This window comes from Mesocricetus auratus, unplaced genomic scaffold, assembly GCF_017639785.1.
Source record: "Mesocricetus auratus isolate SY011 unplaced genomic scaffold, BCM_Maur_2.0 Super-Scaffold_100026, whole genome shotgun sequence".
Taxonomy (NCBI): domain Eukaryota; kingdom Metazoa; phylum Chordata; class Mammalia; order Rodentia; family Cricetidae; genus Mesocricetus; species Mesocricetus auratus.
This window is the reverse complement of record NW_024429207.1, coordinates 24,119,442-24,136,604: the sequence shown is the minus strand read 5'-3', so window position 1 is coordinate 24,136,604 and position 17,163 is coordinate 24,119,442. Positions and strand designations below refer to the sequence as shown.

Here is a 17,163-nt window from a genome sequence, read left to right as displayed (position 1 = left end):
GAAGCAGCTGGAGAGTTTCAACCAGATAGGATGGGTGGCAGAAGCTAGTAGAAACAAATGATCTGTAGACACCTTAAGAGTCATTTTGCAGTGTTGACACAAGGCATGGTTGAAAGATAGGTATAGCATCCTCTTCCAATGCTACCTGAAGGAGAGAGAGCTCGGGAGGTGGGTAGTGTTTGGAGATCCTTGTATGTTAGGAGATGGAACAGGTGGTGAGGAGAGAAGATAGTAGTGGGTGACCCAAAGGCTAACCTTTTTTTTTTGATTTGCATATAAGAAGTTTGACTGCAGCTAGAGTGTGCGGACAAAGAAAGAACCCACCCTTAGATAGTATGGCCCAGTTTTTTAAAAAATAAGAATGTGATGGGAACAAAGGAAGGTCCCAGTTGGTGACCCAGGACCATGAGGGTACATCCCTCTTTTTCTGTAACATGGAGAGAGAAGGGGCGAGTTAAACCTAGAAGATGTAGGGTACTCGGAAGATGGCCTGTTGAAGTTTAGAGTATAGGGATTGGGTACTACGGAGTGAACTACTGCCGAGTTGATAAGTCGGAGATGCTGAGTCAAGTGCAGGTTCCACTGGGTTTTTAAACTGTGAGTATGGGGGTACTAAAGCAAGAAGTGGGGAACAGAAGATTGTTGAGAGGTCAGAAATAAGAGTAAGCCCCCTCAGACTGTGGCGAGAGAGTGGCTATTGAACCTGGGTTATATTTGTAGTTAAATCATGGGAGGGGGTGATGCTTGGCTGTAGAGGGGTTTTGGGTGTCCCAGGCCCAGAGATCGACCTGAGAGGGCAGTAAGGGAAAAGATGTGTCACATTGTGTGGTTTGGAGAAGGAGGAAGGGAATGGTTGGTGAGCCTGGGGTCGAGCAGATGGGGAAGCAAAAGAAAGGCTCCCCCGTTCCCCTTTGTTTAGGAGAGGATGGGACAGGTTGACACCACTAGGAAGAAATGAGTAAGGGGGTGCTCTTAAAGATACAGCTAAGTGGTGGGGTTTGGGAGCCTGGTAAGGCTGACTCCTTATTCTGACAATAGAGGGACGAGAAGGAAAGATGGATCCCCAGAACCTCATCAGGATCCAATGGGCCCAGTGTCCAGAAGGAAGGAGATGTGTATCACGAAAAATAAAAGGACCCAGAGTCTGATACTGGGGTTCAAGCTTCAAGTTGAAGATCAGTAAGAGAAGCAAAGTAGCCAAACCAGTGGATCTTACCTCTACCAAGTTGAAATGGAATCCTGTTTTCACGAATCCTCAGAGGCAAAAGCTCTTAGTTCCTGTCCTCCTTTTATTCCTTTCTCTGCCCAGCCATATCCTTATGTCTCCACCTCTCTAGTGCTGGGATTAAAGGTGTGAGCTCTGCTACTCTTTTGGACTGATTCACTCTTGTGTAGGCTAGGGTGGCTTTGAACTCAGAGAGATCCATCTGCCCGTCTCCCAAGTCCTGGGATTAAATGTGTGTGCCATCACTGCCTAGCTTCTACAGCTAACTAGTGTGGCTGGCTTTGCTTTCTGACACTTCAGGCAATGTTTATTAAATCATACATACTTTATCACCATAGAGATGGATCACCTGATATTGTGATAATTATACAAGGCTCCCTGTTGGAGAAGGGGGTGGTAATAATATAACTATCAGAACAATATTTTGACTAATGATAAATAATTTATAGGAAATTTACTCATTTACCCAATGTTTTATTATGAAGTTAATTAATTAACTGAGTAAATTAAACAATTTAAGCTCCATTATTCTGAATTTTCTGGAAGTATTATGATGTCACCTAAGCTAAAAAGAAAATATGCTGAATGATGGTGGTGCAGGCCTTTAATTCCAGTACTTAGGAGGCAGAGGCAGGTAGATCTCTGAGTCTGAAGTGAGTCTGATCTACAGAGTCAGTTCCAGGACAGCTAGGGCTACACAAACCTGTGTTGTTTTTTTCCGGTTTGTCGAGACAGGGTTTCTCTGATTGCTTTGGAGCCTTCCTGGAGCTTGTTCTATAGACCATGTTGTCTGAACTCACAGAGATCCGCCTGCCTCTGCCTCCCGAGTGCTGGGATTAAAGGCGTGTGCCACCAACGCCTGGACAAATCCTGTCTTAAAAGAAAAAGAATATGCTGTTATGGAATTTACTTAAGATTTGTTTTTTATTTTTTGTGTATGAGTATCGTGTGTGTGTGTGTGTGTGTGTGTGTGTGTGTGTGTGTGTGTGTGTGTGTGTGTACCACATGCATGCAGTGCCTGTAGAGACCATAACAGGGCACCAGATGACCTGGAACTGGTGTTAGACATAGTTATGAACTTCCATGTCTTTGCTGGAAATGGAACTGAATGTATTTGTACCACATGGCGCTCAGAGCGATCAGGGGAGGGCATTGGGCCCTCTGGAACTGGAGTTATGGGTGGTTGTGAGTTGTATCATGTGAAGCTCTTGAGAGACCCTCCCAAGGTGCTGGGATTGACCATTTATCGAATCCAGTGCCCTTTCAAACAGCACTCCTGCTGGCCGTATTACAAGCCAACCACCACATACAGCATTGCCTGTAACTAAGCACATTGTTATCTGTAACCGCCTCTGCCAGTCCTTCTAACCAGGGAAATCCACTACCATTACCTGCCGCTAGAGTCCTCCTCAGGCGAATCCTCCCTATACTACTACTAATCTAAGTAAGCCCAGTCAAGCCATCTTTGGGTTCCTAGTGTGCACCCACAGTGTTGAAATCCAGAGCGTTCACGACTCTCTTCCCTGCCCCCCCCATCCCCAGCTCCCCTGGTGCTTGCGTGTATTGTTTCCCTGGTTCCTACTTCATGCCCAGGGGTCCCCTCTCATCCTGTCTTCAGGTTTGACCTCGGTGGTTGCAGCACGTGAGGATCTGGTACCACATCTTGGACGCCTTGGCCAGCGATCACCTTCGCAATAGGTGTCTTGTCTATTGGTCACAAACAAAGCTTCCCTTCGTAAGTTAGACCTTACTAAGCTGATTAATAGTGGCCCGACTGTCACCTCCGACCGGAAGAAGCTCAATGAATGACAAAACGGTGACAGTAGTGGGACCATGTGTCTTCACACAGGAGGAATGAAGCATTAGGGAGCAAAAAAGGGGGTGGGGCGACACAGAGTGGGGATGATCAGCGAAGGTGAGGAGTGAGAGACAAGACACATCCTACTCTACCAGGCAGACACGTTCCTGGACCTCCTCCAAGGTCACACACATCTTCTTTTCCAATAGCCTTCACTTCCGAGCCTTTTGTAGCTCACATAGCTACAAGGCCCCTCCGGGCCCTCTTTGTAGGACGTTAGTGTGGCTTGGGTCCACTGTCATCAGCTGTTGGCACTTGGCCCCTTATGGTGCTTTAACTTGGAAGTGGACGTCAGTCAGTGGATGGCGACCTGCGACTTGTGTTTCTCACAGCTTCGAGCTGACTGGACAGTTGGGGTAGGTCCGGGAAACGCTGCCATGTGTGATTAATGTGAAGGGCATCCGTGCAAGCCACTTGGCGGTGCTCACACAGTCCCCGGGCCCTGGGTGTGAGCTCTGTGCGGTCATAGCATCAGCGAATCCACCCTGTGGGCTATAGCTGCTCTAGGTCTCTTCCTTGGGAGCTGCCTGTAGAATGATGGAGCGTTGCCCACTTCTGCAGAGTTTAGGATGTAGGTAGAATTTATTACTTTTATTTAAATGTAAGGAAAATTAATATCCAAACTAAAGCACACGCCCCTTTAAAAGGAGCGTGTTTGCGCGGACCTGCAGTGTGAACGACAATCCACCAGAGGGCTCCCAAGTCCCACATCCAACCTTCACTGTCCCTAACTCCAAAGGCACAGTTAACTGTTGACTCACTAAGTGCTCTGCGCTATGGTCAGACCTAGGCAGTACGGCGTGCTTCTAAAAATTGTCTTTTTTTTTATCCACTGTAGTGGCACGTGCCTTTAATTATAACACTCAGGAGGCAGAGAGTGGCAAATCTCTGTGAGTTTGAGGTCACCCTGATCTATCTATACAGTAAATTCGGGGCCAGACAGGGCTACGTAGTGAGACTCAGATTAAAACAATGAGGACTACGACGACAATAACGCCCACCACATTTTTTCAGTCTAGCTGCTCACAGGAAATCTATGTTGAGAGTGACATGTTCTCCATCCCCTTATTACTAAAAAAAGTAACACAGAGTCGCCCGGAGGAAAGAGGACCGTTGTATTCCCAGTTCTTGTTCAATCGCTACTTTGGGCTGTAACTCAGGTGTGCAGAATGCAGAGGCAAACTGGGAATTCCAGACTGCCTCATATTGTAACTGAGTGAATTGTCTATATTTTGTATGTTTTTTTTTTTTTGTCATTTCAATATAGGTGGGTGCTTAGATCCAGGACCGGTCCTTATGACCCAGGGCTCTGGAAACCACGCAAAGATACCAGTATTGGTTTATAGGAGAATCAATCAGTTCTGACTCCGACTTTGCAGCCGTTAAGCTGTGTGATTCTCTAAATGATTCCCTCATCCTGGGCTTTGGTTTGGTTGCGAGTTTCCGGAATGATGGTGGTGAGGGGCTTAGCTGTCACATATATCGCTCCTCCAGACTCTTTCCTACGCTCAGCTCCTGACTCTCCATTGCTTCTAATAGTTCCTTTCCTAGACTCCCAGCCTCTTGACGTAAATGTCTTCTTATGCCACATTACACCAAGCAAAATAATGTGCACGTGCCGAATGATTCGGCTGAGGCCAAGCTACTCCATGCCAGCCTTCAGGACTGTGTCACAACACCCTCTGCAACCAAGGACATTCCCTGAACGGAGTGCTCAAGGAGGCGTGGTTTGTAGAACCATGTAAAGAGTTGTGGGAAAAGGGCCAGCGAGCCAGTCCAGGGGGTAAAGGCACTTGCTGCCAAGCATGATGACCTGAGTTTGGTACCTTGTAGGCGTGTGTGAGTGCGCACACACTAACAGCACAATGCAGTAGTTTTCATGAATGGTTTAAAGAAAATCATGCAGCAGAAGTTAGTCACTAAGGAGGCTATTATCTCTGGTTAGCACGGGCCAAGCATCCAGCCCTGTGAGACTATTTTTTGCCACATTTTTTTTTATTTTATAGAAAATTACATATCCATCCCCCCATTCCCTTGCCCTCCCACCCTCCCATGCTTCCTACGAAGCCCCCAACCCACCCACCACCCACTCCCCAGGGAGAGTGCGACCCTCCACGGGGGATCATCAAAGTCCATCACATCATTTGGGGGAGGGCGCAGGCCCTCTTTTCCGTATCTGGGTTGAGACTGTATTTTGATTCTGTCTTCTGCAGTGGATGACAAAGCTGTGCTGTTGGGTTTGGCTCGGTGGCCTCCCGGTACTTACATTGATGTTGCCCTCCCGGTACTTACATTGATGTTGCCCTCCCGGTACTTACATTGATGTTGCCCTCCCGGTACTTACATTGATGTTGCCCTCCCGGTACTTACATTGATGTTGCCCTCCCGGTACTTACATTGGTGTTGCCCTCCCGGTACTTACATTGATGTTGCCCTCCCGGTACTTACATTGATGTTGCCCTCTGAGACACATCTTCCTTGCCTTTAAGGCAGAGGTTCTAAACCTTTCTAATGCAGTTCCTCACGTTGTGGTGAGCCCCAACCATAAAATTGTTACATTGCTACTTCATAGGTGTAATTTTGTTAGTTATAAACACTGTGTTTTCTGATGGTCTTTGGGGGTTGCGATCGGCAAGTTGAGAAACACTGCTTTAAGGTGTCAAGTGTACATCCAACCACTAGACACCTTCTCTCAGGTTGAAGTGATTTTAATTAATGCCTCGTTTACATTCTCTCATTTAGTCCGGGCCGACTCAGTTATGCTTTGGAACCACCCACAGCCTTCCGCGATAACTTCCGTTTTTCTTTGTGATGGTATCAAATTTCATAGTATAAATGTCTTCAAGAATATAAGGTAGCTAATTGTTTGGCTGTGTGTATACTCGTGTGTGCAAGCATGTTCATGTGCGCTACAAGGAAGGGGCAGGCGATTGGATGAGGAAGGTTGATTGGCTACAAGAGTTCTTATTAGCCGATGGACAACACCACTCTCACGGTCTAAAGCCTGCTCAGCATGACCGACTTTTCGAATGGACACTGTGCCTGTTTTTTCTCAGTTAACTTTCCTTTATCACTGTTGTGAGTACGCCTTTTATGGAGGCAGTCCGTGAGAGCCCTGGAGCCCTGGGAGTGTGTCAAGAGCCTCTTCTACCACCAGACACACCGGGTCAGTATGCATCTACAGAGTTCAGCCCCGGATATTGCCGCTTTCTCCAGTGACGATGGAGAACGGGCTGCTTCTGCTTGGTTGGCCACACGTAGCATTTTCCTGGCAGATGTGTGCTACCTCTGCAGAGCGGTGAGCAGAACGTTCACACCCGGCTCAGAGGACGTTTTCTGAGAGACAAGCTGTGCTTCGTTTGTGTCTGATTTTTTTTTCTCACACCCATCCATCTTTTTGGAAGGGAGCCAGGCCTCTGTGTTTGCAGAGACCTCAAAGCAGAAGCTGTATACAGACAACTTATTTTCCAGCGCCGGCCGGGTGCCTGCTTCTCCCCAAAGCCTGTGTTCTCTGGGAAGACTGTTGAGGTGTTGTGGTGGATGGAGAAGAGCCCTCCGTGAAACAGAAGGCAGAAGGGGGCTTCTTAAGACATAGGAGCAGAGGCCAGCTGCTCCCTTCTAGCCCGCTGGACCACTGCTAGCATGCCTGGGTGGAGGGAAGCACTGCTGCCCTCAGGGAAGCCAGGGAACTTTGTGATCTCGGTCGGATCCTGTGCATCAGCCGGGGCACCAGGGGCTGCTGCTGCCAATTCTGCAGGACCATGTTGATGGCCACTGACCTGTCCACTGGGGTCAAGACAGACTGGAGGCTACAGGGCTGTGGAAGCCTGCCAGACTCTTTTGCTGTCCTGGACTAAAAGGCGGGAGTCTTTTAATGTTGAGAATTTCCTGCCCCATAATGGAATGACAAGTATACGTGCAGGTGATTTCCCAGGAAGAAAAGGGATTCTTGCTGTACATCAGGGTGAGTGATAGCCACGTTATTCCCGAGACAGCATAGTGTCTTCCCTTCCTGTCTTTCTTTAAGGGCTAATCTTAAATATTAGTGTGCGACAGGCCATGGAGACTCAGGGGGAAAGATGTCAGGTGGCCCCTCCCATAAGAGCTTGGGGTACATATCAGAGACAGGTGGGGTGGAACAGAGAGATGTGGGCCAGAACTTCTAAGGGGAGCCCCAGGAGGATAGATGGGCGACCAAGCTTGGATCTCCTGGCTCCTAGGGCAGGGCTCCTTTCATTTTGTGACATTTCACCCCAGAGCACCATCTGGGCATCTGAAAACTGGTAATAGGACACCCTTTCCTTCACTTCCTGCGTGTTCCTGCCTGTGCATGGCCTGGACACAACCCTGAAGTGATGGGCCCATTGATCACAGGACTGAAAACTGTATGAGTCCCAATCATTCCTTTGATCGACCACGAAGAAGGTGAAACAGGAAAGAACCATGTCACAGCCTCATAAGAGACGCAGAGAGATGACAGGCACTTCAGCTCATCTCCTGCAGCCAGGAGGAGGGGGACAGGAAGGCTCAAGGGAACAAAAGGTTAGTCCAGTATTAGGATGCGCAAGCCACACTAACCGTGGAAGGTGGCTGGACATCATCTTCACCAGTGAGCCCCTGGTTCAAACTGGAAAGCCACTGGTGGGCAGTGTTCACTAGTCTCTGTGACAGAGGCCACGCAAGTGCAGGCGTTCTTATGACACAGATTTACAACCACAGGAAAACATCACAGGACCATCTTAACCTCACCTAGCCTCGTCCTTCTCTCTCATCCCATCTCTGTAAGAGAGTGAAATAATAAGTCAGGAGTTAGGACCCAGAGATGTTTTAGCCTCACAAGACAGCTCACCGGGCATCAGTGGAGTGCACTTTAAGAAGCCCACACCGAAGGGGGATGACCTGTGACTATTTTCATCTCAGGCAGCTGGTCGTGGGTTCTGCCTAGACTTTGAACCACTTGTATTTTGTTTTGCAACCCTGCTCCTTCCTGGGGGGGAAATGCTGTGTGGTTGAAGGGAAAGAAGTCCACCTCCCCAGAGCAGACATCATGACAGCCTCTTTACTGGTCCTGTTCGTTCTCAGTGCCACTCTCTCAGGTAAGATCACCTTAAACTAAGTGCGAGTGGCCGTCCCAGGTTGTTGAGAGGAGGGAAAACAACAGTGTGCATCATGTTAGCGCTGTAAAAGGAGACAGGATCTGTCCCTTCAGGATAACTTTTAAAGTGTGCCTCAGACGGATAACTCCACGGATCTCTATAAACAGACTGCCAAGGGAGTCAGAGCTGCAGGTCCGGTTTAAGGCTCCCTCATTTGCTGCATGCTGCTCTCTTGAATCACGCTGTGTTATGAACCTGATAGACGTGAAAGAGGGAGATGTTACCGAGTGCGTTGCCTGTCGTTCCCAGCATTGTCAAAATGATCAGTGGAAATTTACTAGGTGGACGCTTTAATATTATGTCTCCTGACAATTGCCGAGTCTCTGTGTGGATGTTTAATTTTGTGTTAATATATCCCATAGACCTGTTAATAATTTAACGAAGTTTTGTAAACTGGGAGGTTTCATACGCTTCCATATTATAAAAATGTCTGTGAATATCTGTGCTATGTGATCTAATGGAAAGAGGGATGGCTGACGAGGAAAGAGAATTAACGGGAGGTGAGAACGAAAGCTTGATAGGGAGGGTTCCAGGCACGGAAACTCTCCCGAAAGTTTAGGGGATAGTGGCCATTTGCACGCCAGTTTTCTGGGACTTGGAGTCATTTAATTGTTACAAAACTTGGAAACAAAAAAGCTAAGAGCAAGATTTTGAGCAGTGCTGTTCCATTAGTAATTTGTCTTCATTCCTCAGTAATATATATATATATATATATGTGTGTGTATATACATACATACATACATACATTCATATATATATATATGCGTCACATCAGATTGTTACAAGTTTCAGATTGAGAAATGGACATCTGGAACTAAATCCTAGATTTAAAAGCCAAAGTCTGAGTGGCCCACATGAACACTGTCATACACTTTGAGAAATCGCCTCCCACCATGCCTGCACTCAGAAGCAAGCAGTGCAACTTCTAAGTGCAGAGAATCACCAAGCCGACTTCCAAATAGCACCAGATCTGTTTTCTGAAAAGTCTTAATAATAAAAGTCCAATAATAAAAATGATAATCAACTTTTGGGAATTTAGCATATGACTGATGTTCATACCTCTGACTTTTTTTTAACCTTAATTTATTAGGATATTCTTTTTACTATGAAAGAACTGGCTCTTACAAGGCACTCCCAAGGATACCACCTCAGTGGTTAGCAAAGATAATTAGCATAAATTCTCTAGGTTCAACTGTGCCTCGTCCTCTGTGCACAATAGATGTTGCGTTAGAAAATTGGAATTGGAAGGGAACCTGCTGCTTTTTCTCTAGCGTGGAGGCTTCAAGAGTGTGGGCATGTATTCTGCGAGTATATGTTTCTGGTAGATAAATTTAATAGTCAATCTAATGACCTGAAATCAATCTCACCCGGGAACCTTGGCAGCCAGTGGGACTACTTAGATTTTTGGATGGAACACCCCCCCTTAAGTTCTTTAATTTTAATACCCTTCATAAAAATATTTAAATATACAAGTTTATTTTTCAGATGATATTATGCTAACCCTTTCATTTTTTTATATTTTTGCATTTGGTAAATAAGAACAATTGCATATTGTTGTGTGACATCTCTCACTTTGATTTTTTACACTTAAGTGCTTGTGCGTGTTCTCTACGAGAAGGAATTCTGGTTTGCTTGCCTTCCCAGATCTCTTCCTACAGGATGGTGTCTGTTTACTCATTCAATGAATATTTATTAAGCATCTACTGTACCCTGGGAATACTTCCAGGATGTGTGGATACATGAGAGAATAGGGCAAAGTCATTCTAATAAGCTCTCCAGCTTGGAAGAATTCATTAAATATTTACTGTTTGGTTTCACATGCTAGCAGAAGCAGCTACCGTTCCTGTGGCATCATGACGGGGGGAAAAAAACGTAACCCAAAATAACAGCAAAAGATGTCAAAGACATTATATCTCTTAATTTTCCAACTGCTTAAATTTTTTCAATAGTTTCTTTGCTTTCATAGTTGAAGATCTACAAAGATGACATCATTAGCAAAATCATTAAGAGTCATGGGAAGTTTCATTTGTTTTCTTGTCAGTTGTTTATTCCTCGGAATGAGTGAGTTTGTCAAATCCTCTTAAAAGGAAAATTGGTGTGAGAATGGGAGGAGAGCAGGGGCCCCAGCAGTCTGAGTCCAAGAAAATCGATCAGGAATAAAGACCCCAGAAGATAAAATATTAGTCTGAATGTGGCATTGGGCATCGGTTGGGGGCTGTGCCCAAGGACACATTAAGTGTTCTCTTTTATGTTTCCCAAACAAAACAAGGCCTCAATTAGTGGGTCACACTTTGGGGCTGCTGCATGGATGCCAAGATTCTGTAGGCACAGGGGGAGCCATAATGCTCACCCTCCACATTCCTTGGCTAAGATGAAGATTGAATCAGGACCAGATATCAAGCCTATAACTCTGGATCTGGTACCCATTGATGGTCAGTATCGATCTGCTGGATTCTTGTTTTAATGATAGGGGATCTTGGCAAGGAAGGTCTTGGCATTCTGAACCAAGAGGAACATCATTCTTGGAGTGCATCTCAAGCTCCAAGTTCCCTGAGTGGAAACAAGCAACAGCAGCAGCAGGTGTAAAATCTCCCATCTCTGTCTTTCAACGTGTGTTCTCCAGCTCTATTAATTCCCTGCTCTTCTGGTCCTCTACCTGAGAATTCACCTGTTTGGCTGCAAAGAAAATACTTTGCCAAGAAAAACCAGAGAGCCTGATCTTCTTTAGGGTTTGTGGTGAGGCAGCAGATTGTAGCAGGAGGGTAGACTTGGAGGAAAAACTTTTTATATCGTGAGCCAGAGCACAAATAGGAAGAGGGTTCCAGAATCCCAGAATCACCTCAAATGCACCCTTCAGTACCATAAAGATCTCCACCACTTCCTACTTCTTAAAGGTTCCAGTACATCTCTGTTGGGCCCCAGCCCCATGGGGTCTCTGTGAGTTGCTGGTCAGCCTACAAGTGCAACTTGTTTTCCAGTCCAAGTGCTTTCTGTTTTCTAGTCCTGGCTTACTGCCCTGGCCTTGACCCTCTGTCATCAACATCCAGCAGGAGGAAAACAACATCTCTTCTACCTGGGGTTTTTTCCACTGTGCTGTAAACTTGTATAAAAAGCTCCTCCCTCCTACAAGGGAGAGACCTCTTAGCACTTGCAATGAAGACACACGCACACAGACACACTCTCCTGGCAATAAAGACAGCACATGCTTTCTATTAGTACAAACAGCTGGACGTCTGGTCTTTCTTTTCCCGATACCTTGGAGTTGCTTGCGGCGCTGGTGCCACAATCTCAACACCTGACACATGGGTGTCGGAGCTACTGAACATCTAGACTGCAGTAAGCAGTAAAGCACCACCAGGCACTGCAAGGTGTCCCTAAACAACACCAAAGACAGCAATACTAATGAGCATTGCTGGAATCAAGCTGTGGAGACCGTTGTTGTGTAGAAGTGAGGCGATCTTGGTGAAGAGATAAATCACCACCCCCAACCCTCAGATAATCACAGGCAGATGGAATCATTTGACTTATCAGCCTGAAGGTCACAAACTGTTATTTCCTTATAACTCCCTGAAATCTTGATTACATGTTATTTTATGTGTCCCAGAACAGTGAATCAGGGCCACTGCCTAGTCTGCCACAGAATGTGACCATTTGCTAATTCATTCATCACACATCATCAAATATTTAACAAGGTTGCGGTTTCAAAGAATCACACATGCCCATCGTCATGAATATTTTATTTTAAAAGGACAAATCATTAACCTATCTGGGCTCATCCTCTGTGCTATAGTGACTAAGGCATTTAATTTTTTATTTTTTTTAATTTGGTGAATTTTGCTTTGGTCAAAACGGACTTGTCACGGTCAGCTCTAGCTGCTGTAATGCAATAAATACTACAATTTGGTGACATAAGCGGGAGGCATTCATTTCTCCCAGTCAAGGGTTCCTGGAGGGAGCTCCCCTCTTGGATGGCGGCAGATCATTTCTTCTGGAACCTCACACAGCCTGCTCCTCTGTTTCTTCTCTTTAGAGGCTGTATCTTCAAACACACTCATCCTGAGATTGGGCATTCCGAACAAGTTTTGAGTGACACAGATAGTTAGTCTAACCAGTACAAGTCTGTACGCTACGGGAGCTCTGTCTTTTAGATTGGTAATACAATGTAAAATGTGTTCCCGTCCTTAGGAGAACAGAGTCACACATTTCTTTTGGAGCCAGGTGAAAGGCATGACCCAGATTTATCACTGTTTTAGATTTTATGGCACAACATGCAGCCTCATCTCCCTTCAGAAGAACTGTAAAATCGTTTTCACAGTTTTCTAGATGGGTCTGAAATTTCAAAGGTAAGGGTCTTGTCTGTCCTTAGGAAGACCTTGTTCACATAAAAATTCCCAGAACATAGGGTTGTTTGATTTAAGAAACCTGGTGTGTGTGTGTGTGTGTGTGTTTTGTCTCTGTGTGTGTACATACATATGCATAGGCATATATAAGACATTATTCTGTAGTGTTAGCATTCCTGGAGTGCCTCAATCTACCACTTGAGACAACATTATAAATAATTTGTGGCCATTTGATCAAAACTGGGATAGAGGGACTTCCCAGGAAGTTCAGCCTGTGGTAGGTGTTGTATGTAGTTAAAGAACTGTTTAAATCACTAACACTATTTATCATATGTTCTTCAGCTTCTTATAGTAAGCATTGCTTTTGATGCTGTTCTTGTATATGAACAAAGACTTGGCAGAATTGGGCTAGAGAGGTGGCTTAGTGGTTAAGAGCACCCACTGTTCTTGCGGAGGACTCTGGCTGGGTTCCCAGCACCCACATGGTGGCTCCCAACCTTCTGTAACACCATTTCCAGGGGATCTGAAATCTTCTTCTGACCTGTGTGGGTACCAGGCATGCACACAGTGCAATTACACATGTACAGACAAAGTGTGCATGCGTGCACGCAAGCACACACACACACACACACACACACACACAAAGACACACACAATGTTTAAAAATGTAAAAATAAAAAAAGATGCTGAGCCAGGCAGTGGTGGCACATGCCGTTAATCCTGGCACTGGGGAGGCAGAGTGGATCTCTGTGAGTTTGAGACCAGCCTGGTCTACAAGAGCTGGTTCCAGGACAGCCTCCAAAGCCACAGAGAAACCCTGTCTCGAAAAACCAAAAAAAAAAAAATGCTGAAGGATGCGTCAGCGAGGGCAGAGAGATGGCGGAGGTGAGAGAGGGCAGAGAGAGAGAGAGAGAGAGAGAGAGAGAGAGAGAGAGAGAGAGAGAGAGAGAGAGGCCAATAGAGGACACAGAGAGAGGGCAGAGAGAGAGAAGGCAAAAACAGGCAGAGAGAGAAGGCAAGAGAGGGCAGTTGGCTGGGACCAAAGGAACTAGAAAGGTAGAGAGGAGATGCTGCAGGTCCTCGACACTAGAAGACTTCCAGCTGTTAAATTTATGTGGCGTCAGATAGGCTTGTGTTTAGTGCTGAGGAATCCCAACTTCCTAGGCCAAATAAGAGCTGTAGCACTAGTTGATGTCAAGACTGTGGAATCCTAGGCATGTGGAAATGGAGACTCTCCAAGGCCTACACAGGAGTTCTATGAATTAAGTCAAGTGTTCAACAATGTTGCTGTCTTCAAGAAGGGTGAATGACAGAGAAGGGAGAGGTGCGTCTTACCCATTTTTCTCCAGAGCAATTCAGCTCTGGTCCAAACTGCTCCAAATCCCTCAATCAGAACAGAAGTCAAGAAGGCTGTCTGTCTTGTTGCTCAAGGGCTGGCCACTCAGCAGCCATTGTTTTCTTCAGAGACCATGGGACGGTTCTTGTGTTGGACACTGGAAGCCTGTGTGTAGGAGACAAACTTTCATGCTCGATTACAGGAAAGCATGAAGCAATATTAGGTGCTCCAGTGGAAGGTGAAGAGAATTCAGAACACAGAGAAAGGATCCTTGTATGGTGTCACCTACAGTGGCCTCTTTAGAGAGATGATGCCTGAACAACAGCTAGGAGAAAGGAAGGAAGGAAGGAAGGAACCATGATGCTAGCTAGGGAAAGAACCTTCTAGAGTTGAAGAGTACTGGAATGTTCTGGAAAGAAAATGCTGGTCCACGAAACAGAAGTGAATTAGCAATGAGGGCTAGGTGGGAGGAGCAATGGGTCCTAGGTAGGGACTGGTGTTTTCTGTTACATTTGAGGGAAACCACCTAGAGACTTGAGCAAGAAAGACACAGTCCTCATCTGCTTTTATTACTTTTTTTTCATTTATTGAAAGTAGATTTTCTCTATTATAATATTCCTTTATTACAGTTTCACCTCACCTTCCCTTCCATTTTTGTCTCTAACGGATACAAAATCAAATACATCAGAATAGGATGAAACAAACAGAAGGAAACAAGCCCAAGAAGTCACAAGAAACAGAAATAGATACAGAGATTCATACGTTTGCACACACTGAGGGATCTCATAAAAACATAAAACCAGAAGCCATAATATATATGAAAAGAACATGTAAAGAGAGGGAGGGAGGGAGAGAGAGGAGAGAGAGAGGGAGAGAGAGAGAATTAAAAAGATAATAGAAGAAAAAAAAAAGCTCTGGCATGACATTACAAGCCAGGGAACATCCAAAGATGCCATTGAGTTTGATTTCTATTGGCCATCTACTGGCGGACATGACATGCAGCCTACCCTTAAGAGTAGCTTGTTTTCTAAGCCAGATTTCTTTGAAAAAGACTAAATTTTCATTTGCAAGTGGTTATTAATTGGAGATAGTTTCTGGGCTAGGGGTAGGGCATGTGTCTACTTCTTTCAGCTCCAGGACCCCATTTGGTGTAGACCCATGGAGGCCCTTTGCAAGCTGCCTCAGAATCCATGAGTTCATATGTGCTTCAGTCTTTTGTGTTTAGAAGGCCTTGTTTCCTCGGTGTCCTCCATCCATCCCTGTTGGGGAATATTATTTTAAGGTGTGTTGCTTTTGTTTATGCTGCATTTGTTTAACTCTGTGAAGCTGTGTTACTGTGCCTGCCCCATCAGTCTGGGGTCCAAGAGCTCCCCCTTGTTCAGGTCAGCTGTTTCTGTGGGTTAAACCAGCCCAGTCTTAACTCCTTTGCTCATCAGTTCTCCCTTTCTGTGACTGGATTCCAGGACTTCATTTCAGTGTTTAGCTGTGGCTGTCTGCCTCTGCTTCCATCAGTCACTGGATGAAGGTTGTTTCCCAGACTCTCTGGCAATGGGATTGTATGCTGGCACTCCCATGATTCAGGTCTAAAATCCATATATAAGTGAGTACACACTGTGTTTCTCTTTTTGTGACTGGGTTACCTCACTCAGGATAGTTTCTTCTAGTGCCATCCATTTGCCTGAAAATTTCAAGATTCCATTGCTTTTTTTCCCCCCGCTGAATAGTATTCCATTGTGTAAATGTACCACATTTTCTCTATCCACTCCTCAGTTGAGGGGCATCTAGGTTGCTTCCAGGTTCTGGCTATTACAAATTATGCTGCTATGAACATAGTGGAACAGACATCCCTGTTGTATGAATATGCATCTTTTGGGTATATGCCTAAGAATGGAAATGCTGGGTCTTGTGGTAGACTGATTTCCATTTTTCTGAGGAATCTCCATACTGATTTCCAAAGTGGCTGTATGAGTCGGCAGGCCCACCAGCAGTGAAGGAGTGTTCCCCTCTCTCCACATCTTCTCCAGCATAAACTGTCCTTGGAGTTTTTGATTTTAGCCATTCTGACAGGAGTAAGATGGTATCTCAGAGTTGTTTTGATTTGCATTTCCCGGATGGCTAGGGATGTTGAGCACTTTTAAAAGTGTCTCTCAGCCATTTTAGATTCCTCTACTGAGAATTCTCTATTTAGTTTTGTACCCCAATTTTTGATTGGATCTTTTGGTGTTTTGCAGACTTACTTCTTGAGTTCTTTGTAAATTTTGGAGATCAGCCCTCTGTCAGGTGTGGGGTTAGTGAATATCTTTTCCAAATCTGTGGATTGCCTTTTTGTCTTGTTGACTGTGTCCTTTGCCTTATAGAAGCTTCTCAGTTTCATGAGGTCCCATTTATTAATTGCCAATCTTAGTGTCTGTGCTACTGGAGTTAAGTTCAGGAAGTGGTCTCCTGTACCAATTCATTCAAGGGTACCTCCCACGTTCTCTTCTAACAGGTTCAGTGTGGCTGGATATATGTTGAGGTCTTTGATCCATTTGGATTTAAGTTTTGTGCATGGCGGTAGATATGGATCTATCTGCAGTCTTCTACATGCCAGCCTCCAGTTATGCCAGCACCATTTGTTGAAGTGCTTTTTTTTCCATTGCATAATTGTAGCTTCTTTGTCAAAGATCAGGTGTTCATATGTGTATGGGTTAATGTCGGGGTGTTCAATTCTATTCCATTGGTCTATCTATTTTTGTGCCAATACCAAGCTGTTTTCAGGACTATAGCTCTGTAATACAGCTTGAAGTAAGGAATGGTGATGCCTCTGGATGTTGCCTTGGTGAACAGGGTTGTTTTGGCTATCCTGGGTCTTTTGTTTTTCCATATAAAGTTGAGAATTGTTCTTTCAAGGTCTGTGAAGAATTGTGCTGGGATTTTAATGGGGATTGCATTAAATCTGTATATTGCTTTTGGTAAGATTGCCATTTTTACTATGTTGATCCTACCTCTATCCAAGAGCATGTGAGATCTTTCCATTTTCTGGTGTCTTTAATTTCTTTCTTTAAAGACTCAAAGTTCTTGTGATACAGGTCTTTTACTTGTTTGGTTAACGTTACCCTGAGGTATTTTTTGTTGTTTGTGGCTATTGTAAAGAACGATGTTTCTCTGTGTCCCGCGCTACCGTCTCGCCAGCAAGAACGACGCGGCACACTTAGGATCCTTCTGCAGAACAGCTTTAATGCGTCTTGAGAGGGAGAGCATAAGCTTAC

General features: G+C 45.2%; 1 protein-coding gene across 1 annotated transcript in view; it reads left to right on the top strand.

The window, feature by feature from the left end:
• Nucleotides 1-8,055: 8,055 nt before the first annotated feature.
• Chrnb3 (cholinergic receptor nicotinic beta 3 subunit) overlaps nucleotides 8,056-17,163 on the top strand; it is a 32,228-nt gene continuing 23,120 nt past the window's right edge. The window contains exon 1 of the mRNA XM_021225159.2: nucleotides 8,056-8,179. Within this exon, the coding sequence (XP_021080818.2) occupies nucleotides 8,131-8,179 (49 nt within the window). The 5' untranslated portion in view covers nucleotides 8,056-8,130. The remainder of the gene's footprint in view (nucleotides 8,180-17,163) is intronic.